The 26,180-nt window shown below is 38.7% G+C and overlaps 1 protein-coding gene across 5 annotated transcripts; it reads right to left on the reverse strand.

Annotated features, from left to right (window-relative positions):
- On the reverse strand, positions 1–26,044 carry CYLD (CYLD lysine 63 deubiquitinase). Of its 5 annotated transcripts, none has more exons than XM_062007273.1 (18): positions 25,888–26,044; positions 21,738–21,797; positions 20,866–21,526; positions 19,228–19,395; positions 18,121–18,226; positions 16,960–17,058; positions 15,764–15,880; positions 14,290–14,669; positions 13,103–13,268; positions 12,159–12,300; positions 11,559–11,681; positions 10,181–10,272; positions 9,045–9,111; positions 6,081–6,213; positions 5,346–5,454; positions 4,323–4,441; positions 3,753–3,969; positions 1–1,443 (listed from the first exon to the last, which is right to left on the reverse strand). In XM_062007273.1, exons 3-18 carry the CDS (start codon positions 21,370–21,372, stop codon positions 1,259–1,261), a joined length of 2,730 nt encoding a protein of 909 aa, XP_061863257.1. In that variant the 5' UTR covers positions 21,373–21,526; positions 21,738–21,797; positions 25,888–26,044; the 3' UTR covers positions 1–1,258. The 5 variants fall into 5 exon arrangements, 4 of the variants coding, with proteins under 4 accessions (XP_061863257.1, XP_061863255.1, XP_061863256.1 ...); XM_062007271.1 differs by having other exon boundaries at positions 19,093–19,395; XM_062007272.1 differs by lacking the exon at positions 21,738–21,797 and having other exon boundaries at positions 19,093–19,395.
- Positions 26,045–26,180: the final 136 nt, after the last annotated feature.

The following is a 26,180-nucleotide window of genomic DNA, read 5'->3' on the forward strand; positions in this document are numbered from 1 at the left end:
TTGAAAATGTACAGGTCATATATATGCAATTTGTACAACCAGATTTTACTGTATATATCTATATAGAGTTGCATGTTTGCTAGTCAGTGTAGACAAAAGTAGCTAAAAAGCAACTAAAACAGTATTTCATTGCAAACAGGAACCAGATTTTCAACTGTAATATTTTACATCAACACAAGTTTTGCAGCTTTTCAAGTTAGTTTTCATTAGGTACTTGGTGTACAGTAAAACTCTGATCTACTTTTATTTATAGGTTCATCTTTCCACACAGATTTTTAATATTTGTTAGGAATCCTGAAATGATGAGTCAGATGTACAACATTCCCAGGTAGGAGCTTAATGTACTGTAGAAAAGTCAGTTTTGTTTTACCAAGCACTAGAATCCACTTCAGTAACATTCCCTGAGGCAATCCACTATTTTATTGTTTTGTCCTCGAATCATTTGTATATAGTTGCTGTTTTGTTCCAGGCTGCTTTGTTTCTTTAAAAATAGACACGTAGAAAAAGACATCTGTTAACTTTCATTGCTAATTTTATATTTTGGCAATTATGCTTCTCCTTAGTACCCTTTTCTCCTCCTTTCCTAAAAATTGCCAGTTAGTTAACAGCAAATCTGTGTGCTTCATTTTTACAAGACAGGAATTCAGATCTTTAAATAAACACTAATTTTTGAAGATGCAAATGTGTGAACTGAAAAGAATGTAGTAGACAGACAGCAAAAAACAATTAATATGCAATGAACAGTCTAAAATTTATCTTCCAAAAACTGAAGTTATTCTGTCTTCGAAAGAGAATCTACAACAGGGAAAAAAGATCAATGGTGGGGAGAAGTAGGGGGAGAGAGGACAGAGAAACACAAGAGAATCATCATCCTTAGTCCACAGAAACACACTGAGCAAGAACACTGTGTATCTTTACATTCTCAGTGGATTAAGGAGGTTTCTCCTGCTGTAACTCCACCTCTAACATTTCATAAAAGCCTGTGTATAATAATGCACTTAAAGCTTTAAGTTTTAGTAACTTCACTTAGACTTTGTTTATAAAACAAACACAAAGAAGCACACTTCCTAGAGTGCAAAATGCTTAAATACTTCAATTACAGAACTCCACATGTAGTTTTTGGAACAGTAATCCTTTTGCTCTCAACTTCTTCCTTGTCATCGCACCCATTGCCAGCAACGGTTGCATTAAAACTAACCAAAAAATGCAGCAAATGCAACAGTCCATAACTCCACACTTTCTCCTGTTCTCCAGAGGTTCATTTGTATAAACTCATGGTAGGACTCTGATACATGCACATGTAAGCATCACAGAGCAGCCTTCGGGCACAGCCTTGAATTTTTCTGGAATCCAGTGAGTGTAATTCTTCCAGAGACATCTTCAGGTATTCACCAACTTCTGGACACGGGGTAACTTGTGGAATGTTAAAGCCATTCTGACCTCCTTTTAACAATAAGGAAAGAGAAACAGATTAGGATAGTATCTGCATATATTTATTCTTTATATGTACTTTAATTAAGACAGCATCAGCAGTTCTTGAAAAATGCTTTCTAAAAAAACCTCCATCTGCCATTCTAGGCTGCTGCAGGCTAAGCTTACACAGCGTATTGTTCCAGAAAAATCACAGCTGATGTCAGAGTATCTCGTAGTGTTTACTAACAAACACCCACCCACACAACCATCACACAAAAACCTCACCAGAATGAGAACTTGGGGTTTTCATTAACACTAAAAAAGTATGTACAATGGGAACGGGCTGCCCAGATTTGTGGAACCTCCTTTGCTGGAGACATTCAAAACCCACCTGGATGAGTTCCAGTGTGACCTACTCTAGAGTACGCTGGACTAGATGATCTTTCGAGGTCTCTTCCAGAGTGACCTGAATACATACTCCATCTCAGATATTAATCACAGAATGGCAGGAGTTGGAAGGGACCTCAAAAGGTCATCTAGTCCAACCTCCCTGCTCAAGCAGGTCCACCTTGTTCAGGTCATTCGGGAACACGTTCAGGTGGGTTTTGAAAACCTGCAGGGAATGAGACTCCACACCCTCCCTGGGCAGCCCACACCAGTGCTCTGTCACCCTCACAGTAAACAAGTTTTTCCTTAAGTGGAACTTCTTGTGTTCCAGCTTTTGTCCATTACCCCTAGTACTGGACGTTACTGAAAAAAAAAAAGTATTGCCCCATCCTCTTGATGAACACCTTTTAAGTAAGTATTAATGAGGTTTCCCCCCCTCAATCTCCTCCAGGCTGAACAGCCCAAGTTCCTGCAGCCTTTCCTCATAAGGAAGATGGTCCCATCCCCTGATCATCTTGGTGGCCCTGTGCTGGACTCTCTCCAGCACTTCCCTGTCCCTGTTGAGCTGGGGAGCCCAGAACAGGACACAGGACTCCAGATGAGGCCTCACCAGTGCAGAGTAGAGGGGAGGAGAATCTCCCTTGACCTGCTGTCCCCACTCTTCTTGATGCATCCCAAGATGCCATTGGCCTTCTCGGTCATGAGGGCACATTGCTGGCTCATAACAAATTTGTTCATAACATGACAACTGGCAAAAACTGCTGAATTTATAAACCATGAATGCCTCTACCTGAATTGCAAGACAAAGAGTTTGCTCCTGACCATTTTCCGTGTGAAAAAGAGCAAATTAAAACACCACAAGTATTGGGCATCCATAACTATTTCCCAGCAGGTATTTTTAGCTTGTAGCACTAGCTGAAGAAAAATATTTATCATACAATAATCCCTTGAGACTAGCAGCAGGTCTATTCAGTATCTCATGTGATCTACATTCCTGAAATAAAGTGGTTCTTTACAGACTTCACTTGGACACATTTCAAGCACAAGGAAACAAAGCTTGAATGCCTTCACGTTGTTCAAAGAGACTGGAACACTATAGCAGTTTCATTTTTAACAGGAGGGAAGACTCTTTGCCTCCCACGGACATGCATTGGAACAGAGGGCTTCAAGAATTCTTCATGCAGAACTGTTACTCTGAGTCTGACACTTGCAACTATTACTGTTCTTCTCAGGTACCAGAGCTGAATGGCATCCTCATTTAAACATTGTTTAATGAAGCACTAAAAGAATATTTGTTTTACTCACATTTATATTATCACAGGGTATGAGTTTTCCACTGATAACTCTAAAGAGATTCAAAGGAATGGCATAGATGTAATGTGTGACTATTTCTTTTATTCTGTTTACATAATCACAGGATGGTAGGGGTTGGAAGGGACCTTTAGAGATCATCTAGTCCAACCCTCCCCCCCCGCCAAAGCAGGTCCCACCTAGATCAGTTACAGGAATATGTCCAGGTGGGTTTTGAAAGCCTCCAGAGAAGGAGCCTCCACATTCTCCCTGGGCAGCCTGGGCCAGGGCTCCCTCATCTGAACGGCGACACTAAATTATTTAAGCAAAAGTAATACAAATATTTGCATACTACCTGCTAATTGTGTACATCCATATAAATATAAGCTGAAAGCACACATTGGTTATTTAAAAATTCCTTCCATTCCATCTCCTTACTAATGTATCCAATTTAAGTGACATTCAGTTTATGCAAGTTAGTGGCTGCTATGAAATCAATGTGTTGAGGTAAAGCTGGGTCAAAATAAGTGTCCTAGCATCAAGTACATCAAAAGTTAAACACCAATATCCCCAAACCATTAAGAAATAGGCATTGAAATTTACAGTAGTAATACACATTAAAAAAAGAAGAAAAAACTAATAAGAATAAATAAAAGCTTTACCATCCCGATCTGCCATGCTGTCAAAGAAGAGCCAGGCAGAGTCATCCCTCCCATATTTAACAAAAGCTACATAGTGGCTCGTTTCTATGCAGAGAACAGCAAACAACTCCATCTTCTGGTACGGGATGCAGCCATGTCGCCAGTCCCAGTCCGGCAGATCTTTAGGTAGTGACAATGGGTTGAATTTATGACTCTGTCTCTTGGGATGAAGATGAACCTACAATTGAAGTGATATTTCAGATGACAAAAAACACCCCAAAAAACACCCCACAATGCAGCACATATGTCAAATTAAGATTTAGGGCAGGCTACAGGAAACAGATTCTGAGCTGCCTACGATTACTACTTCTGCACTGTGTTCAGTCCTAGATTTGGCAGCAGCCATGTTTTCAGTAAGGAGCTGCTGGTGAATGAATACACCTCAGGATGAGGAGGGTCCCTAATGTGTTGCCGAGGGCTGTGCATGGTGGACACTGGTCAAAGGCTCACTGGCTCTTGGGCCTTTCTGTCCATGGTTACAGCAGATACCATCTGGCTTAAAGCCTTGGAGACTAACAAAGAACAACTTACTTGTGTATTGCACGTTTTGCAGAACTGCTTGATTTTCCCAGCAGAGATCTCAGTATCTTCATAGCACTCTCTGCACTCATACATAGCAAGCCCTCCACAGATACGGCACTGCCTGGGAGCTGTGTTTTTAAAGAACATATTACTCTCTAATTTGGGGAGGCTTTTTTTTTTGTTTAAAACGAGGATTATGGAAAGGAGGGAGGATTACTACTTCAAATGGAGAAAAACACTACATTAAAAGAAGTCAAAACCAGATTGCCAATCAAAGCAGGCATCTATCACTGTATTTAACTTATTTCACGTTACATCAGAGGGAAGAAGAGGAAAACATTATAGTGTGGTAACATGCAAAACAGAGATGATACAAGTTCTATCAACTGCATGAATAAGTGAAAAGAGCTTTTAAAATAATTCCTTCTCTCATCATATTGGTACAATTGGCTTAGTCCCTATTATTCTAATCAATTCTAGCAGCTTTATTAATTCTTACATTTGAACCTGGGTGTCTTTCCTTAGAAAATGCAATGAAAACTTCTGTGGATGACAAGTGTCACAAATTTAGGTCACAAAACAAAGTGATAGATTAGTAGCTGAAAAATGCACCATCACTACACGCTGCAGGTTTAGATGCTATTTCTCAAGTTCTCTTTCTCTAGTTTGACAAACTAACAACAAAAAGCCTACAAACAGCACAAACTGATGAAGACTAATGAGATGTAGTCGATAGTGTAAATTCCTGCTAATCAATCTTGGTGCTACACTTAGCTTTTAAGATTTCCAACCTGCCATATGAATTAATTGTTTTGCTGCTAATAACTCAATTCTAACAATACCATCTTGAAATAAGAAGTTTAGGTCTACAGATACTCAAGAATTAAATAAACATTATCAAGCAAGTTATATTCTACACGTTCTTCTGAACCTACAACCAAACCACCAAAATTATCAGGAGGATCTAGTGTCACTGTGTTAGTCACTCTCAACAACTCTCTTCCATTACACAATGCAATGTTATATACTTACTGTCTTCAAGTAAGTCTGTTATATTTAATTCCAAGGATGGAAAAATTTTGTTGAACATTTTGAAATCTTTTCCAAAACGAGGCATCTGGACAATCAGGCAAGAAGGTGCCTAGGTTAAATGCCAGAATATAATGTAATGAGTTTGAGAAAGGTAATTTATCTACATTTAGAAATTTATTTATAATGCTATAAACATATCCATTTCATTTAAGCTTTCAGATTGTTAATTTCAAAACTAACAAGATGAGAAAACAAAATTAAGTCTTTGAGAAAAAGTACAGCTAACAAAACTACAGGAAAGCAGGCATTTATGTCATTGTCAAGTGTCACAGGTCCCAGCCACGCTCAAGTATGTTATCAAATATATTGAACAACACTCCTCCATCAGGTGTGAGAGGAAACAAAAAAAAAAAATCTTCCCTTTGTAAAGTGTTTTACAAATTGAGGTTATCTCAAAATACAATTTCTTAAGACAATTTACTGGCAATAACTAAAAAGTTTTCTTTTAGCAATTCTTTACCTAAATTATTTTGGTCTGTTCAGGCCAAGGATACATGTCACTAATTAAACTTGAAAACATTTTTGTACCATAGGCAGCCTGTACCACTGACCTAGTGCTCCCATTTCCAACATGTCCGCATTTTGGTTTCATGCCAAATCCTACTTTTATCCAATTGCTGAATGGGCAAATACCAAGGTATCATCACTGCTAATAAAGCAACAGCTGGCACCAACCTCTGCAAACTTCAAGTTGCTGTTGATAAATGACCACTCTAGTAACTGTTGAATTGTTGGGACTCCAACTTTCTCATTTTTGTCCATAAAAATTTGATAGAAGTAACAGTCTTGGACTTTCTGACCTGCTGATCTAAAAACAGATTTCAAACAAACAAACAAACAAAGATTCTGAAGCTCTACTGTATTTTACTAGGAAAATAACATCTACCAGGAAATAATCTATACAGCATCCTTTCTAAATTGGAATATAGTGTGCCTTAAAAAAAACAACCAATAACAAACTACCAAAAAACCACAGCAACAATAAAAAAAGTACCTCAGACAACAAGCAATCAAATATTATGTGTGGAATGATTTTAGAAAGACTTATTTAAGAAACAAAACCAGTGTAAGTTTCAGTATGAAACTTACTGAAGTTTCATATGTATGGTTTATAAACATTCACCTATGCATTTCTGGACTACCACCTGAGAAATACTTCCTAAGCATATGTGTTGAAAATTCCGCCACAGTAAAGCAGCTTGCGTTAGAAAGACAAGTGAGGGTTTCAGTAATAAAACATCAAAAGGAACAACAATAATTCTCTTCAGTATGATATTCCCAATATGGAGTTAAGAAAAAACCTGACTGGCTTTAATGAAACAATTCCCTGATTAAAAGGAAATATGTACACTGCTTCCTAATATGGATGGCTCATGTTGCTCTACTCACAACACAGCTAATAGCAAACTCTCTGAAAGGACAATCCAGATTTAAACCTTCCACACCTAGGCAAACATCAAGAAAGCAGGCTACTAAATGAACTGCCAAGGCTAGCCATTTTAAGTGGTCTGGGTAAACTTCTTCATCCTCACCAAAAGAGGGAAAGAAAAACCTCACTGAACAAACACAGACCTCTCACAAACCAACCCTCCCAAAAAAACCAAAAAAGCAGAAAGGACAAAACCACAGCACAATTTTCTGTGGACAGCAAGAGAGACAGAAGGATTAAGCTACCAATTTAAGTTTTGAGGTCATATGTCAAAATTAAATACTAATGTTTTCAGGTACTATATCTCTTACATAAACATAAATCTGAGATATTTGGGAAGACAGCTTCAGATGAGTAATCTAATCTACTCAGGAAGGACATAAGAAGAGATATATCAGACTGTGCTTACAAGGAAGGAACAAATTTTGTCATCATGGAGAAAAAGCATCTAGGAGTAACTGGCTCCAATAGCAAATGGAAAAAAACTTAGGTAAGAGCTGTTTCATCCCATTGTCATGTCCTGGGATGAAATTCCTGGGAACTTTCATCAAATTTCCTGCTTGCAGTAACCTTCTCCTATCCCAGCCAGCATTTATGCCAATGTTTCTTTACAGGGCACTAGGGTGTTTGAGAGGATTCTGGGAGTATGATGCTCAAAGTTACTACCATTAATTTTAAGCCTTCTGTCTAAGAAGAAAGGACACTCCTGCATTACTCTTTAAGAGTTAAGGTATGTGCACAAAACATACCAACTCCAGTGCTAAAAGCTGAAGGGCAGAACATACGTTGTGTTCTCTGCATGACAGATGTCACTAAAACCTCAAAAGTCAAGCCTTACAAAGGAGAGATTAAAGAAATATGGAATGCAGTGCAGAAACATGAAGTGGAATAAGAAGCATCTGCCATTGCTTTTACTTTACTCCTTTCAGATGCAGTTTCTGTCACAGCAGCACATCTATAACCTACCATACCCTAGAAATACATTCTCACATGGAAGTCTATTATTCTAATTATAATAATAAATGCTATTACTATAATCATAGTATTGTACCTCAGCTATTCCACCAGAGTAATACATTAGCCACAGGGATTTCTCAGCACATTATATTTCAAAGAACTGAAGACAAGCAGTAACAACAACTGTGAGGGCCTTAAGACGGTAAGCTATTCTTTAAACACTTTTCTATATAGACCCAATACATGCTTGAAGTTAGTAGCTGTGTTCTGGGGGTTTTAATCTAACAGTAGGTTACAAACCTAGAATTTCGTCTAGACAGAGGAGGAACACAGTTCCAGACTTATTACATGCCTTGCTTTCTCATCCCTTCAGACTCATTCAAAATTCTCTACATAAGCAGCACAGAAGACAGCCTGGGTGTACTCGCAGCAGCACCGCAGCGTGCCCTGCAGTGTGTGTACTGTTCACAGACCCCCACTCACGGTGTTGCAGCTCCCTCGTCTCTGCACAGCACAACACACCGTGGGCACTTCCACATCTCACACTACTGGCCTACAGCAGCAGATAAACACAATTCCTGCGACCAGGAAAGAACTGAAAAGCTATGGGAAACACATAGAACCTGAGAATATCAGTCAGGTGCTAGCCAGCAGAATGACAGCAGTGGACAGCAACCCTTACCTCTGTTAAGCTCAGCTGTGACAGCTGAAGCCTTGCAGTACTACAGTCACAGATGAAGGCACACAAATGCCAGTAGCTGTTCATGTGATAAAGCACAAGATGCCAAACTTGATCAAGGCAAACTACTGAAATGTTTTCATTAGTCTTAAAGAAGAAATGCAAAATCAGTTTCCGTGCCTTAAACACTGATTCAGCAGTCTCTGCAGTCTGGCCCAGAAATGATAAGATGTAGGCCATATCAAGAAGTGCCATAGGGTCCTCCTGCAGCAGCCCTTCTCCAGGACAGTACAGCTCCCAAGTAGACAGCACTAAGACAGAGGATCTTTGTCTGGTGCTCATGAAAATATGTTCATGAGCTTTTGCAATGCGAGACCAGTGAGGCAAAATCCATCTATCCCAAAAGGTAAGAAATACTGTAAAATTTGTCAATCTAACCATATTATATCGAATCTCATTAGAAATACAAATCACAAGTCAAAGGTGCTCTAAGAGCTGTGTCAATTTGAGAGGCAGCAGATACTCTCACATCAACCTCTAAAAATATGAATTCTACAGAGAAAAAAAGATTCACCTGATTTTCAACAGTGGCTCAACTCTTAGAATGTGGTGAAATAAAATATTTAAAAATTCTTCTGGATCTGGAGGGAGAGAAAAAAAAGCTAGTGAGTTTGCAAAACCAGATACATTACTCAAGACTGATTTAAAATGAAAGTGTAGGAAAAATATTCATTCTTACAGCTTTATTAACACAGTAAGATTATGACAAATTGAACACTTTCATGACACAAACCTCTACTCTTTTGGTGTCAAATGGCCCTAATAAAAGGCACAGGCTCAACAGGGTAACAAAGCTTTCCAGTAAAGATTAAAAAGATGCTCTCTATTTCAGAGGAATCATTTGGGACCACACAACTTTTCCAGGAGAAATAACAGCTTTTGAAAGAAAACAGTGAAACTGCAGAGAAGCAGTGAGGAGTAGTGACAGGAACACTTGCATAAAAACCACACATTAGTACAAAGTTCATCTGACTAGAGACTGAGGTGTCTAATCAAGAATGCAGCCAATACTACCTTCCAAGACGCCTTCTCTCTCAACACTCAAGAGTTTTCTGGTGTATTTCTCTCCCTGCCACTAACTGCAATAAATATTGCCTTTCAGCATTTAGCATTTACAAAGAAAGTACTGTTCTCCCAAACAAAACTGTAACAGCTACATAACACAATGCTAATTAATCATTACATGCAGCAGAAGATCAAAAAGTTGGGAATTTATTTTTCTGTCATGATATACACATTTTATTTCTTCAAATACTAAATAACCATTGTGACAATGAAAAGTTGTACTGGAAAGATTATTCTTCATGAACTAAAGTGACATTTTGAAACAGGACAAAGCCTCTAGTCTTATCACAGTCTTTAGTTCTGGGAAAAAGCTGCTAGAAAGGAGTTACACAGACACAGGAAAGCAAGAAAAAAAATCCAGTCAGTGAGAGATTGTTATGGCACAAACTGTCCAGCTAGGGTTCCTTACAGTCCCAAAGAAGACCTTTTTACTGCCCAGTGGTCACTCAAGTTTCTGGCAGATATACTACTGCTACAGAGAAATATTTGTATGCTTTGTTCTAGTATAATTACACAGCAAGGTATTTCAGTTCCATCATATTATGATCCTTACAAATCCCAAAGAAAGAAAAACCACCCACTTACCTTTTTCCTCTGAAGTGAATCCTGATGCAGCCTCAACTTTTTCAAGTATTTTCCTCAGTTTCATTATTTTTGTAGCACATACATATCCGTATCTAAGAGAAACGGGTTTCATAAGCTGTTAGGCTAGTTTGTGATCAACTCAGAGAAGCAGAAACAAACACACCTCTTAAATGCTGAAACACAGGCTCTCACATCCTTCAACTGTGTACAGTATTTCTTCAAAACTATGCATTGACTCATATTCAATATGACTTCCAGTTTTTTAAAGCAATAAAACTTTAGTGCAGTGCTCAGTGTTTTTGCAATAACCTTTAAGAGCTCTTTGTAAACATTAACACAACAGGATAACTGTTTTCTCATTTGTGAGTCAATTACTTTCGCTTTGTTCTCACTCTAATTTGCACTGCTTAATATATCATTTTCAGAATGTCACAGAACAGCAGCACTGTGGGAGTTGCTTACCAAAAAAAAAAAAAAAAAAAAAAAAAAAATCAATATTTAAGAAAAGATCTAGAACTGCATTGCTGCCCTAAGAAGTTGAAGTTTTGAGCACTCCGTCTTTTCCTCTAAAACGTTACCAAAAGTGCAAAGAAAGTTTCAGGCATGGCAGAAAGGTAGAAGTAGTGAGACTTTCAGTATTCTCAGACAGTTAAGATTTCTGCTACTATCTATACCACAAAACCCTAGAACACACCAGACAAAGTACACACACCCTTACAAGAACAAGGGTTCAGAAGCCATCATTTTATTCCAGGATTCAAAATAAAAACTTTGTGATAAACTGTTCAGTGACAGCCCAGAGAATTTCAGAATTACTAGTATATTATTTGCATGTTAAAAAAAAATAGCTAAAGACAAATAACTTGTCATGCAGCTTTTTGCCATATTTCCTTTGTTCATTGTGCCAAAGAAGTTACAAAGCTCATGTTATTTTAATAAAAGCATTTTAACTGCTTGCAGACACATGTAAAAAGTAATGAAACTTTTAAAGCCCCGTCAAATCTATCCAATTGTGAAATTCTACATAAGAAAACCAAAATACTGTCCTTGTAGCAGCACTAAAAACTTGCAAATATGAACATTGTGAATGAACGTAAAGCGTATTTACCAATGCTTTTGTATTCAAACCTATACAAATTTTACAATAGCTTTATGGTGACCACCAAGCAATGCTTGATTATCACCAAGTAATGAATAGCTATTTCTAGTTAGCACTGAATGAATTTACCACGAAGAACAAGAAAAAATACATAAATAATTCAACAGATTGGCAGCAGTAACTAGCCAAACTTTTTGGGTTTGCAATGGGAATGTGTACACAGTAAGATCCAGTAAAAAATTTCTATTAGACCAGAGACTAGTTCACGTCTTAACTTACATTCTCAGAGGATTCACAATCTCTGTCCTCAACAGCTCTTGAGTCTCACTGTAATACTCAACATCATTCTTTTCTTTAGGTCTGAGTAACACAGTGTCCAACACAGAGCTAAAAGAAAACAGGCTACAAAGGAAAAAAAAGAAGATTGTTTTGATGCTGGAAAATACAACCGTTCAGATGCCTAAGCAACATAAAACAAATCAAGCAAAGCCACAGGAAGAACTAAACTTAAAACTCTCAACAAGAAGTAATTAAGGACTGAGGACAACTCAGCTGTACTAAATAGTAGAAGTCCATTCTAACCCAGTACTCTTTCTGCAGCAGAGTAATTAAACCAGCTGCACAGGCAGAACTATTTCCCTCCCTCCACCCCCTGGCCTGTGTACTCTTTCATCCTTCCACCATCTCCAGGTCAGGAACTCACTCAGCCAAAAGGAGTACAGGTAGCTAAGGGCCAGCACATTGGGACACAACTATAGCCCTCTGTGTTAGAGTGGAGCCTGGCTTTGGGAGCTGCACAGTAACAGACAGTCATTACAACAAAGACCACATGTTCTGTATTTCTAGCATGGGATGCCACTATACAAGTTATCAACTTACCAGAATAAGGTGGAGTCTAAGTAACAGGAGTTGTAATGACCCTGGATACCTTTCTTCTTTCCAATCATTGTCTCTAAACCTTCTTTTTCCATTTTTGGAGGAGTGTTTTCTTCTACCACTTCACTTAAGTAACCTCCAAAAGCTGAAATTTTTTTTTTCAAAAGACACTTTAAAGCCTCAAATTTTATTCCCCTTGAGATTTTCCTATTAATGTTTTAAAACTAAGTTGCTGCCTTAGTGTAAGCATTCCCTCTTTGGACTAGAATAGCATTTTATTATAGCAGAGACTTATGTCTTCCAGAGTGAACAAAGCCTTACATTCCACTGACAATGCATGTTAGAGTGCTTCAGAAAGCCTGCAGCACTGAATTAATTTTATCCAGCAGGAATGAAGTTCTCTTCTCATTATGCCTTGTTCACACTATCTTACAAATATCAGACACTTTTTCTTTTGCTGTTGTCCCAGACAATACAACATGACCCAAGAAGTCTAAAATACTTTTAAGTATTAGAAAAAAAAAAAAACCAGTTTTTCACTGCTAACTTCCATCACAAAAATACCTGCTTTTCTATGTTAATATTTAGAAAATAATTTGACATTACAGAAAAATCACTATCTTCATTTCTGATAATGCAATCCCATATTGCTGGAGCTGCAAATACCATTTCCATCAAGACAGCTTTACAACTTCAAAAGTAAAAAAAACCCATACAGCATAAAGTAGCCCTTCATTTTATAAAATGTATAAACATTTTCTTATTTTAAAGTATAAAAAAAGTAATCTATAGAGGTGTTATGTTCTGATTTTCTATTCATTACTCTCATTTAAGTAATACCCATACAGATTTTCAAGTGCTTAATGCAAAGAACATATTGCAGGAATAAATACATCCAAAACCCATGTCAGTTCCCAGCTGCTAAGTAATAAGCAGAAGCTCAGTACCTAAAGAGTTGCAGCGTTCAATCTGGTTGGAAACTGGCTGTAGTGAGGCAAACCTGGAATCTGGCCTGCAGCTTTTGAGTTTGACAAAAAGAGCTTTCTTTGGAGCACACGTGAAGTATCGAGTTCCTTTAAACGTTCCATCTGTACAACCTGCACATTCATCTTCCTGAAAATTCAAGTAAGAAGTCACTATTTTTCTTATTTCCAGAATTCTGCAGTAAGAAATTCGATAAAATATCTACCTATAAGTCAGGCAACTCTGAAGCCTGCTATACAATGTTCCTGCATTTACTGTATAAAGCTTCAGCTGAGATTCTTTAACTGGATTTACTGAGGAAATTAAGAGTTGAGTCTTTTTTCCTTCATGCTTAAACTTTCACTCCATCAAAAAAAAAATTTCATCGTAAGCAGCTGTGAGAGGAGGTAAGAGAGGAGAACAAGAACACTGGAACATAACTAACCTAGCTAGTCATTCCAGATTCCTTCTGTAGTTAGAAAGGGGATGCATGCACTACTGAGCACCTTTCAAAGTTCGGCTAAAAATCACTGAACATTGAGTAGTGTGAATACTTTCAGTGTGACTGTGGTCTGCACAAGAAAAACACCTGCTTCAGAACACATAAAATGTACACCAAAGAAAGACAACACAAAGTCAGTAGTATGAAAAGTGACAAATTATCATTATCTTCGGTAACATGACTTAAGGTATATTGTCTGCTTACTATCAGATTTATTCTAACAGCTGAAATTCCAGGCACATTCTCACTTTGCTTAAGATGTGGGTTGTTTTACATAATCATACACTGCTTTACCTGAAATTTTACAAGCAGCTGCTACAGAGCAAGTGTCAGTACAAAAGAGCAACTCATGTTTGCAACAACTGTGAATTTACAGAGGGCCGAGAGGAACACAAAGCATATGGCTGTCAAATCTACAGTATCACTACCATCGATTATCAAAACCAGTTTTAAGACTGTAACAGTCATACTGACACAACAAGGTTTAGAGCAGCCATCAAAGTCAGAGCTCAGCTAAGGATTTTGCTATGTTATAAGCAGATCCCATGGCAACCTGTTTGGACAATTTCCTGCAGAGTGACTGCTTGTGCAAATACACAGACACCAACTCTCAGAACCACAACTGGCAACATGTCATTAATATGAATATGAACCTCAGTGGATATTTACCAGTTCCAGTCCAGCCAACACTTCATTCACTCCAGGGGGCTGGCCAATCCAACGGATTACTCCATAGAAAGGAGGATTTTCTTTTACTTCAGCCAAGGAACCTGCTTCAAGGCCATGAGAGTTCCCGACTGGGCCTGCTCCTGATGGACTCTCCTGGTTAGCAGTATTATTTACATCACCAATGACTGACTGAACAGACAAGGAGAGAGGACTGTGTCCCATAGTACCATTAGTACTTGATGCTTTTGTCAAGCTAAAAGGGAGGGAGTGAAATCTGTTCTCTGTAGGCACAGAATTTGTTAAAGGTGGCTGTAGTGGTGGTGAAGAATGCCCAAATCCAGGAGATGAATCAGTAATTGATTTTGCAGGGTCTTCAGCAACTGTTAAAAACAAAACCAAGATGTTAGTAAATGTTAAAAAAAAGTTTAAAAGAAATGGTTTTTTTTCCAATCTAACAAAAGGAAAGACTTGGCTATCATGATTTAATGTGTGTGTGTCCTGTATAGAAGGCACTAAGAGCTGGGGACAGTTAGGAAGCTGTTTATCACTTGGCAGCACTGAAGAGACAGAAGTGGCTGAGGAGATGCTGTAGTAGCCCTATCACTTTTACCACAACCGAGATGAACCACAGAGAAAGGAGATTTAAGCCAGAAGCCACAGGAAGGTTTTTATTGAAAACTTTTGGTTTTGCCCCCACAGCCCCAAGGATTACGACTGTAATATGCAAAACCAGGAAGAACTCATTGGTCAGTGACTGAGGAAAGGATTTGAACCCACGTTGTTTTACCATTCATGGAATTCCGGGGCTACTATTGCTATAGCTGCAGTATTTACCCCTTCAGTCACTAAGCCAGCCAGCCACACTTTAGGAAAGTTAACCAGAGAACAAAATATCTGGAAGTCAATCAAGACACACTGATCCTTTGGGTATGTGCATCCATACTTGTAAGAATTCAGAGGGAGATTTTACAGAAATAACTTTTAAAAAACACCAAAAAACCCCACGTACTCTCAGTCAGATTACTTCCCCCCCTTTTACTTTCAGACTGATTAGGTGCCATAACAAAACAGTATAGCTCCCTTAGTTCTGTAACATTAGCTACCAAAAAGACAGGCAAAACAAAATTACTCTATATACTTGGCTACAAGGAATATCTTCCTATCTTTCTTCCAAGCCTCAGCTTTTATTTTGCCTGCAAGACACATGCATTCCCACAGAGCTGCACATATGCTGCCAAGAAAGTAATCTCCTACATGCAGGATAAAACCACAGGTCTGTCAGTTGAGAGTATATTTTCATGGGCTTCCAAGATGCTTTTTATGATACAGTGTGTCTTCCTCTAAGACAACATACTCAAACTGTTTTGAATTTAAACTCATACTTGTTTTATCTGAAGAACATCAAAACAACTTGTTTTGTTTCAGGTTTTTTTTTTTTTTAATAAAGTATATGAAAGAAAGCATCTCTCTTTACCTTCATCAATATACCACGGAGGTTTGGGTTTTGGTTGAGGCTGAGAGTCAACTGATGAGCCATTTAATGTGTAGAAAACTTCAGATCTGTTTCTGTTTCCAGGTTCAGAGGTAGGTCCTGGAAAACAACACATTTACCTAAGAGAATAAGCACTGTTTACAAAAGGTTAGCCACACTTTTATTTCACAGTATAAATTTGTTAGTATAATTTCAAGATGACATAACCGCCTATCCACAAAGCAGCAAAGTCTCGCATCAAAGCTAACACAGTTCTAAGCTTGCAACTTTGTTCTCCAAGCTGGTGTTTCAAGTCACTAGTCTGAAAAGAAGCCAGGAAATACACCTCAAGAGCAAATTTTTCTTAATATAAATTACGGCTACAAGAAAGTATCTGAGATACCATGTACTGCAGGTATGGATTGTCTCTAGAGCCAAAAAAAAAATAACAATCACAGTAGGCACAGAAGTTACCTCTCCAATTCCACACAGCTCCTACTCCTGCCAAAATATAACCATAGTTACTTCAGTGAAGACGACCTCTGCCAGCATCCAATGCCAGGTAGAACTAAAGCTTACAGAATAAACTGTCCTTAGTATTCCATAATGCAAAATAACCACCATTAAACTCCAAAGCCACTGAATTTTTTTCTGCCTTTAAAACAAAAATTAATTTTTCTCCCTTCCATGTTTTTTTCTCCTTTGGAGAGTGTTCAGAGCTGGTCCAAAACCAAAGTCAAGAGAAGCTTTTCAATCAGGAATTCAATTTTGGTTTTGAATCACAGTAAAATAACCATATTCCCTATTAAGTAGATATGCTCATGGGCTAAAAATTTTGAAAGTTTCTAGTCCTGAAGAAGGAAGACAACAGCAAACTCTAACTCAACCACACACCACACTTTCAGAAAAACAGAATTTACCCCTCAACTGGCTATACTAGCCAAGTAGGTAATACACTCTTCAAATTTTGCTAAACCTCAAACTGTTCTTCATGAAAGCGAAGGTATTTTGAGCAGTCTTAAAACTGTGTGCCATCTTTATTATGAGAACTTACAGTAATACTCTATTACAAAGAAATTTAAATTGATACAGAACTGAACTAATAAATGAAGTGCTAGGAAGTGCAAGGGAACATTTTTTTGCAAGCAACAGAAATTTTCACTTGTACGTAGGTAAAGAAAATCACTTCCCATACATACCTGTAGCCTTTGGCTTACTATGATTGAACATGCTTTTGTCACCACCACCTCTTGAGGTATAGGCAAGCTTGGGAGGTCTCCTGTCCTGTGATACAGTCTCTAAAATATGGTATATGAAGACAGTATTAGCTACCCTTTCCCTATGCTTTTACTCTGTCACAGAGAAGTTCAACTTGAAACTGAACCAAGGCCTGGCATTTTAAGTTTTAAAACAAACTGAAGCAAAACTTGAGATATAAACAACATTTTACATATATATATATAGGATTTGCTTCTATCACATCAGCAATGATGTTATTCTGAGGCTAACCATTACTTCTGGAACACATTAAAAAGGCTGACTTTACATCCTTCAGTGTATGGTGTATGCTTCCATTACAGGAAACAGATGCACGAAGTTCTAAAACTTGTTTCCTACCAACATATCTACAATAAGTGCTCTTTTCCACCAAATGGTCATGTCTTCTTGAATTCTCCAGAGACAAGAGGAGAATTCATGCAAAAACACTCATCTCAACTAAACAAGCAGCAGATGAACATAAAAAAGTTAGCCAAATTTAACAGAGAACACAATGGTTACTGACTACAGTCTGTGCAAGACTGCACTTTCATTCAGATATGATTCAGATAGAGCACAAACCCAAGTTTCACATGAAACTTTTCTTTCTTTGGAAAAGAAATCAGTGGACTGAAGTGGTTACAAGTTAACAGTACTGAGTCAACTACAGCAGATAGTGATTTTTCCACCATCTTGCTATGACTTTTCATGTACTTACAGAATGCATAAATAATACTATGAATACATTTCCACCACAGAAAGAATGGCTTTCTGATCCAAGATATTTAAACTCTTGAAGTAAACTGAACAGCATTCAATAAAGATCCTGCTACAGACACTCCCATGTTCATGAATACTATACAACTGTGTAATACTGTAAATACAACACAATTTGACATGAATTCTGTTCAATGTTAAACATTTTCTATTAGTGAGACTGTAACCAAAAGGAGGGGGAAACTGAGGAGAAGTATAACACAGAAAGTTAAATTAATTCAAGTGAATTCAGGGTATTCATTCCACAGTATTGTTTTAATCATATAACTGTGCCTAGGTTGAGATGGTATCAAAGTCTGCCTTCTGGTTACGAAAGCAGAACATACCTGGAATAACATCATTGATATGCAGAAGAAGTGTACTTTCAACACTTGCAAAACTGCACAGCTGTATTCCATTGTATCTTCCATCCCAGTTTCCAATAGGATTATCCTAAAAATAGAAAAACATGTTACATGTATCCCAAGAGAAGATTTACAATGTACAAAATACACACACATGTCTTTAGGAACATAAAAGAGTAGGAAAATTAAAAGTTTGACATCATCTAGTTTTTCCTGTATTTTGTATTTAATAATATAGTCTTTAGAGACAAACTTAAAAACTGTTCTTCTGAGAAATATTTCCTAATTTAAAAAGGACTCTACTAAAATCCATTATTGACAAACAAGTTAGAGCAATTGCAGTGCCTTGTCGGGCAACAGCTACTGCAATCAAGAAGATGGAAGCATTAGATCTGTGAAACCAAAGCATTCTTCAACTACCAAAAAATCTGAAAACGGGTCATTTGAAAATATTAAAGTTGACAGAAATAATTTTTAATGGGAGGCTTCACATTTTCTTAAGTGATTAACTCAAGATTTTTAAGGTAAAATAAAGTAAAACCAAACCAAATCAAACTTACACTGGAAAAAAAAAAAAAGCTTTTAAAAATAGCTAACAAAGAAAAAGGCATCCAGGCTACTTTTAAAAAATGCAGAACAAAGCCAGTCTGACAGACAAACACTCAACTCTATGACTTCAGGACTGACATCTAACATTGCAAGTAGCTCAGTGGAGGCTCCTCAGAGTAACCAGAGTATTTTTCCTCAAAGTGTTTAGCATCAAATAGGATACCATTTACCTGATGCCAAAAACCAATTTCCACCAAGAAGCATCTTTGAACACAAATGTTTAGTTCCCATTTTAGATCAGCCTCCGCTGAAGTAGCTTGTGGGGAATGTTTCTTCTGTTACATTGCATGTAATTTACTACCTAACACACATGCAAAAGTTATTAAAATCAGATTATTTTCTTACCATGTCCACTCCAACAACGTATCCTAAGCTTTCGTTTCCTGGTAAGACATCACAGAATATAACTGTCCCATACTCTATACTCTCTCCTATCTTCAGAGAAACCCTGGAGTTGATCTCCAGAGGAGGAAGTTCTACCTGCATTGCGTCAACTGGAGCTGCATAGTCACTTTCCAGTTCATTGTCATCATCTTCCACCAGCTCCAGTTTGTCCAAAGCAACAAAAACCCCACAGTCCTCATCACATCTGAACAGCTGCTTGCCTTGGTACTGTCCATCAGTAAAGCCCTGACCACGACCTTCTTCCTAAGTGTCACAGGAGGAAGAGGAGTGAAAATAAGAAAAAAAAAAAAAAAATAGTTTATTTTGTGCAAAAGCAGCCTACTACAACAGAAGTAACATAAGGGAGGTTCAAGAAGTAACATTAAGGGAGGTTCTTCTCCCCCTCTACTCTGCCCTGGTGAGGCCTCATCTGGAGTACTGTGTCCAGTTCTGGGCTCCTCAGCTCAAGAGGGACAGGGAACTGCTGGAGAGAGTCCAGCACAGGGCCACCAAGATAATCAGGGGACTGGAACATCTTTCATGAGGAAAATCTATCATTTATGGGATGAAGCTGGAACACAAAAAGTTCCACTTAAATATAAGAAAAAACTATTTCACTGTGAGGGTGACAGAGCAGTGGAACAGGCTGCCCAGAGGGGTTGTGGAGGCTCCTTCCTTGGAGGTCTTCAAGACCCGCCTGGACACGTTCCTATGTGACCTGATCTGGGTGAACCTGCTTCTGCAGGGGGGTTGGACTGGATGATCTCTAAAGGTCCCTTCCAACCCTTATCATTCTATGATTCTATAATCCAGTGTTTTGGAGAAACTGCAGTTAAGAGTTTGCCCAATACACTATCATCACATTGGGAGAACTCTCTTGCTGGCATTTGTGGAAAATATATGCACTATCTCACAGTAATAAACAGCGAGATGTCACTAGATCAGAGTAGCTGCAGGCCTTTCTACTCAGAGAAGAGTGCCTTCTTAAGGTGCAGATCTTGCTTCCATCATCAAATTTTGCCACATCAAGACACAACTACTTCATACTAGATGTAATGCTAAGCATTCAAAAATTCCACTTCGGTACTAAATAGAGAAAGCTGCTTTTCAGAAGCACTTGGGCCTGATATTCCCTGAGGTTCTTAGTGGGAATTGCAAAGAATTAGGGAAAACTTTAAAGAGGACTTTGAAAAATATACTTCTAATGCAAGAGTAGTACTCTCCTGAAGCTAATCCTTCAAAAGCTTACAGTTGACATGAATTTTGCAGAAATATCTCAGTGGAAGACCACAACGGCAACACTCTCTACCTTAACTAGTTGCCAATTGACTTTTAGTGCTCTACAAAACCAGCAGCCCTAAGATCCAAGCCTCTATTTATAGATTGTATCCTGTCACACATAGGGAAAAACAAAGTACTCAACAGAAATCTGAGACTCAGGTATTTGCTGTGATGAAGATGTAAACAATGAAATTTTTCTGGGCTAGAAGAGTCACAGTATGTTCAAGTCTTTTTGTCAGCCCATGCACCACATCAAGCTTCACTAATCATGGAGAATACAAGGCTGACATGATATAGTGTGTAATAACAATACTTATGAAAAGACTGAAAGTTACAGAATTTCTTGGAGTAATGATCCTTCTAGAAAAACAAATTACGGCGACTGCCTCTTAAAATACAAGATTTTTAGCTCATCTTTTAAAATACGATGCTTCTCCTTGGCAAGAAACTTACCAGCAACTCTACTCCAAAGTATATTCCTGTCAAGGACCTTTCTTGCATCAAGGGTCCTCTGAAGCGAACAACTCCAGGAAATTTATCATCTCCTGCTCTCAGCTGTACTCTAACAGGAGAGCCAATATCTATTTGCACACCTTTACTTAGCCTGGTTTTACTCTTAAAGAGACTGTATCTTTCCTCACAGTTAGTAATGGCCAAAAGCAACTCAGCTAGTTTTTCGTTGATTTCTACAACATCCTTCTCATCCACAAACAGGACTGCATGAGGCTGTTCCAGAATCTTTAAACCAATCTGCAGTTTCTTGCCTTTACAAGGAATATTTCTGGAGTGTCCCACAGAAGAACGGTCTTGAAAAAACTGTCCGATGCTACCTTTGGGCACTTTCAGGAGCTTTTGAGTCTGCTTGTCTATGACACTGCATTCTTGGAGAAGTAAATAAAAGATACGCTCTTCCCAAAATGGTGAACTTGCTTTTTCTTGACCCCATAAGCCCGAATTCATTGTGATTAAAACTTTAAGAGACACACAAAAGTCTTCAAGAGAAATAAGCTGTTGATTTATGTGCGCTGATCTTGACAAATTCTACTGGAGGGTCCAACCTTTGTGAAACAATGCAATATGCATTTCGCAAAGACGCAAATCCAGAGCAGAAAGCCTAAAACAAAACAGAACAAAAACTCAGACACACTTACAAGAAAAAAAAAAAAGCAAAATGAAATTGGGGAACTACAGTTAATGTTAAGCAAAAGAACAGAAAAATCATTTAAATCTGTGAACAGTCACACTCTTTCTACAGAGAAAAAACAGTTCAGCAAAATCTGAGAGAGTGAACATATTCTCGATAGTGCTGTTGATCATGGACGTACCCATTTCTACTTGTTATTGCTGTCTACTTCCTTTCCTTCTCCATTCCTTGAAGCAACGGGCTATGGAAAAAATGTAATGAAATGCAGAAAACACACGTAAGTGAAAGGGAAAAAAAAACCCTTAATTTCAGATGAACAGGATTAAAGATACTGCTCAGGTTTGCAAACAATATACTACAGAAGCTTTCCACTGTTAAGCTTTTTCCCATGCTTAGTGACTACTCATTTCTAATAAAGCATACTGCATTTGCTGTCCCACATAACATTTTGATTTAGTGAAGTAGAAAATTGTGTCAATAAAATAAAGATAAATGGAAGCTTCAGTAATTTATAATAGCCATTTCTTTAAATAATAGAAACGGACAGTTCCAGTAAGGAATAACCAATGTATGAAAAAACAAACTGTACCAGCATTGCAACATGCAACTCCAAAGAAAAACCTGGAAGCTTTTATTTTTATTTCTATAGAAGGAGAATTCACTTAAACAAGTAGGAAATATATCACTTCCAGTTATTAAAATACCCTGGAAGACAACACCTTAGTTAAACATTATCCCAAGCATTACAGTTCACAATCCATAAGCTAAATAAGAACAATCTGAAAATACTTCATTGCACATGGTAGCAGATGGAAAAGTAAATCTCATACACATATATAAATATCTGCAGCTTATATCACACTGGAACATGAAAAAAGGTCAGCAGTATGTTAACAGGACTTATTCTTCTTCAAAAGACGAAAGAAAAGGGTTCCTCACCTGTGATACTACAGTTTGCATTCATTTAAAGGAGACTCTCAATGATTATTTATGGATTTAACTTCAGTAGATAAAAAGCAAATAATCTGTCCTTGTGCCTCCTCTTGCTACCCTGTTCCTCCAGATCTTTTCTCTGATGGCCTTCATATAACACAAAGTCTATTGCTACTTCTCACACTCAGTTTGATTCACAGCTTCAGAAGCTATCAGAAATCAATGAAATCCAACAGTGCTGTAATTATTTTCATCATTCATTTTTAAACAAAAACCATACTTAACAAAAGTCTTTCCCTCCAAAGAAAAGTAATAACTGTCACAGAGGACCTGAAATTTATGCAAAGTGGCATCTTTCAGACCTGTCTGTGCTGACTCGCTGAGCCTCCCAGCAAGGCTCTGGCACGACACAGCCACTGAAACCAAGTTCAGCACACCTGCCATCCCCATGGATGTCACCCGGGGGTGTCAGCATCACCTTCACACACTGCTGCTACAGCACCTCACAGGAATGGTGGGATTTAAAGTACTTCCGTCTGCAAATCTGAGGGACAGAATCTGAAGTTTCAGATAAAGTCTGAGATCTCAGATCTCAACTGATATCAAGTCTGGAAGACTGTCAATCTGTTTTCAAGCTAAAAAGTGGTTTTCTTCATTTTTCATTTGATTTACATAAATGGGCTTTACTGTTTGTTGATGATTAACAAAAGAGTCTGGTATCAGTATTGTACTGAAATAGTAATGTTTTATATGAAAACTGATGAAGAACACAACAGGGTCTTTCCCCCACCCACACTTCCTGAAACATGATTAAATGACTGTTAGTTTTCATAAGTTTACTCAGATATTAAAGAGTTTCATCCAAGTTCTGTCTAGTTCTCTTCCCTTACTTTTTCCAGATACTTCAACAAGAATATAGTCTTGTTCTTCATAGTTCCACTTTGTGTTCTCAGTTTTCAAAGGCTGGTGTTGAACTTACTTAACTTTCCTTCTTGCGAGTCATCTCACAAAGTTAAACAACCCCCAACACGCTGCAAACAACTCTCTCTCACATTACAGAGATCACAACCTTTCCTATTTCAGAAATCATTCATTTTCACTTTAGTATGTCTCAGATTTTGTATGGAAACAACGTAGTAACATAGAAATCTGTTCAAGAGCTTAAAAAAAATTAAGTTTTTATTAAAAATATTCTTTCTTATCTATTTTAATCTATGTACCCTGCTTGCAGGTCCATTGCTGCAACATTACATAATCTTCACGTGTTTAGTAGTAGAGAATTCAGTGTGAAATATGTTAATAGATGCATTTAGATTATATAACGATTTTATACAGTGCATGGTCAGTCTTTCAAAGCTCCAGGCATCCACAGAGACGTTATTAAGCCACTAAATACAGCAGCAAAAGGTTTTCCCTCAAGAAAAAGTTCATTAGCACTATATAAATTGCCTTCCCTTAAAATCCTCATCTACCACCCCTGTCCCTTACCAAACAAAATACACAGCTCAAAAAACCTAATCCACTTCTTTCAGAATAATAAAAATGATAAATTTTTAACAGCAGAGAAAAGCTTGCTAAAAAGGGAAGTTAAGTTCTGGATATATAGTATAAATATACACAGGTAAACCACTGATTTTAAGATTTTTTTACAGCCATTTTCCACATAATTGATCAATTCCATGAGTAAAGTATACTTGCTTAATAAACAGCACATATTTATCAGACTAAGACCAGAATGTACTATTAAACCTCAGTATGAATTAACTTGGGAACCAAAGACATCCTGCTTAGCAACAAGTCATCACTGACAACATATCAGCAACTACACAACTCTGTGTGTACCAGAGAGTGTCTAATCATCACCATGAACATTTAACTGTCAGAGCTCATTCAGTTGTGTTCTTCTACCCCACCTACTACCTGAATTATTTCTGTACTCAAATGATTTTGGGAAGAAACAGGCAAAACGTGGTTACGACTGCACCACAGTTGTGACTCCAACACTACCATACTTCAGGGGAAAAAAGAACAATAGCATTTAAAAACACGTCAGAGATAGGCCATAATAGGCCACCTAACCGCAAAGCTTCCCTAACTTCATTTTTTATCTGCCTTGAGTCACTGTTGACACTACAGGAACATCTCATCATGAAAACAGTATGCGCTGAAATACGAGAACTTTGTTTCTACCCTGCATTAGCCTTAGATGAACTATACAGCGACATCTGAATCAGCTATCAGGTTTCAGGATGAACACACAAATCTGTAGCTGTGATCCAGACTATAAAATGAAGAGACTGTAATAAATGATATTGTTTCTTACAGAACTTTTACTTTAAATACCAAGTTTTGAATGGCTGAGATGTTAAATTATGTTCTTCAGTGGTCCAAAAATCATTTTCAAGGGAAGGTTAAAACTAGGAGCCAGTAAATGTAGTTCCAGCTCAACATAGATAGAATTAAATGTCTGCAATACAAGCCAGAGATGAAAAAAAATAGAAATTGTTTCTTCAAAATAGAAGTTTAAATATTGTCTGACACAAATATAGTAACATGACTTGTAAAAGAAAAGGTAAATTAAACACTTCCACTAAATGCTATGAGGTGTTATGAATTTGATAGAAATATTCTACTTCAGAGGAAGAACAAAAATAATTCTCAACTATTGGAATACTTTGGCACATCTAGTATACTAGATTTGGCAAGTGTACATCAATACACCCTCACTCCCTTTCTGCAGGCAACCCTTCTGTCAACATGACATCCAACTCCTCTCAACAAAACGAAATGCATATGTTCAGACTATGAAATGAAAACCGAATCACATTTAACTCTACGCTGTAACGCAGCATTTAAAGGCAAGCGTGATGCATCTGCTCGTCGCCCTGCAAGGAACGACACGACATGTAACGTACATGCAAGTCAGCAGGCTTGACGCGGAGCTAAGCTTTAGAATTACTCCAGCACCGCCCGCGTTAAGACTTTCCCGCACCTCTCCGGGCGGATATGGGCAGGACAGAAAAGGAAAGCCCCGAAACATCTGTTAGGTCAGTGCGAGGGGCTGCCGCGGCTCAACGCTGAACTCTCGGAAACGCAGAGCGGGGCCCGCTCCCCTCACGAGACGCATCGCGGCCCCGAACCGCCCGGCCCAGCCCCGCCGCCAGGCCTTGCCCCGCCACAGGAGCGGCCGCTGCGGCCCGGCTCCATCGCCCCGCCGCGGGGGCGGCCCGGCCCGCAGCGATCGCCGCGCCACCAGCGCGGGGCCGGCGGGCAAGGAAAGGGCCGGAACGGGGGACTTGAGGCGGAAGGGCCCGAGCGAGCCGCCTCAGCGCGACCCGCAGGCGCCGAGCAAGGTCCCGTGCGGCAGCGCCCGCCCCCGCGGCCCTTCGCTCACTCACCTCCTCATGCCCAGGCGCGGGTCTCGGCGGCCCGCCCGCCCGCGGGAGCTGCTCACCGCCTCTCACGGCCCCGCGGCGCCCGGCACAGCGGCCCAACCCGCTCCCCGCTCTCCCATCGCCTTACGGCAGCCAACCCTCCGGCCGGCGAAACGCTCCCTGCTGCTGCTGCGGAGGGCCCGCCCTCTCTCTCTCAGCCAATCACAGCACGCCAAAGCCACCGCTTCATAGCGCTATTGGCGAAGAGCTCCGCCACGTGACGAGGTGATACGGGGGTTTCCAGGTCATCAAGATTG

This window comes from Colius striatus, chromosome 14 (genome assembly GCF_028858725.1).
Source record: "Colius striatus isolate bColStr4 chromosome 14, bColStr4.1.hap1, whole genome shotgun sequence".
NCBI lineage: Eukaryota > Metazoa > Chordata > Aves > Coliiformes > Coliidae > Colius > Colius striatus.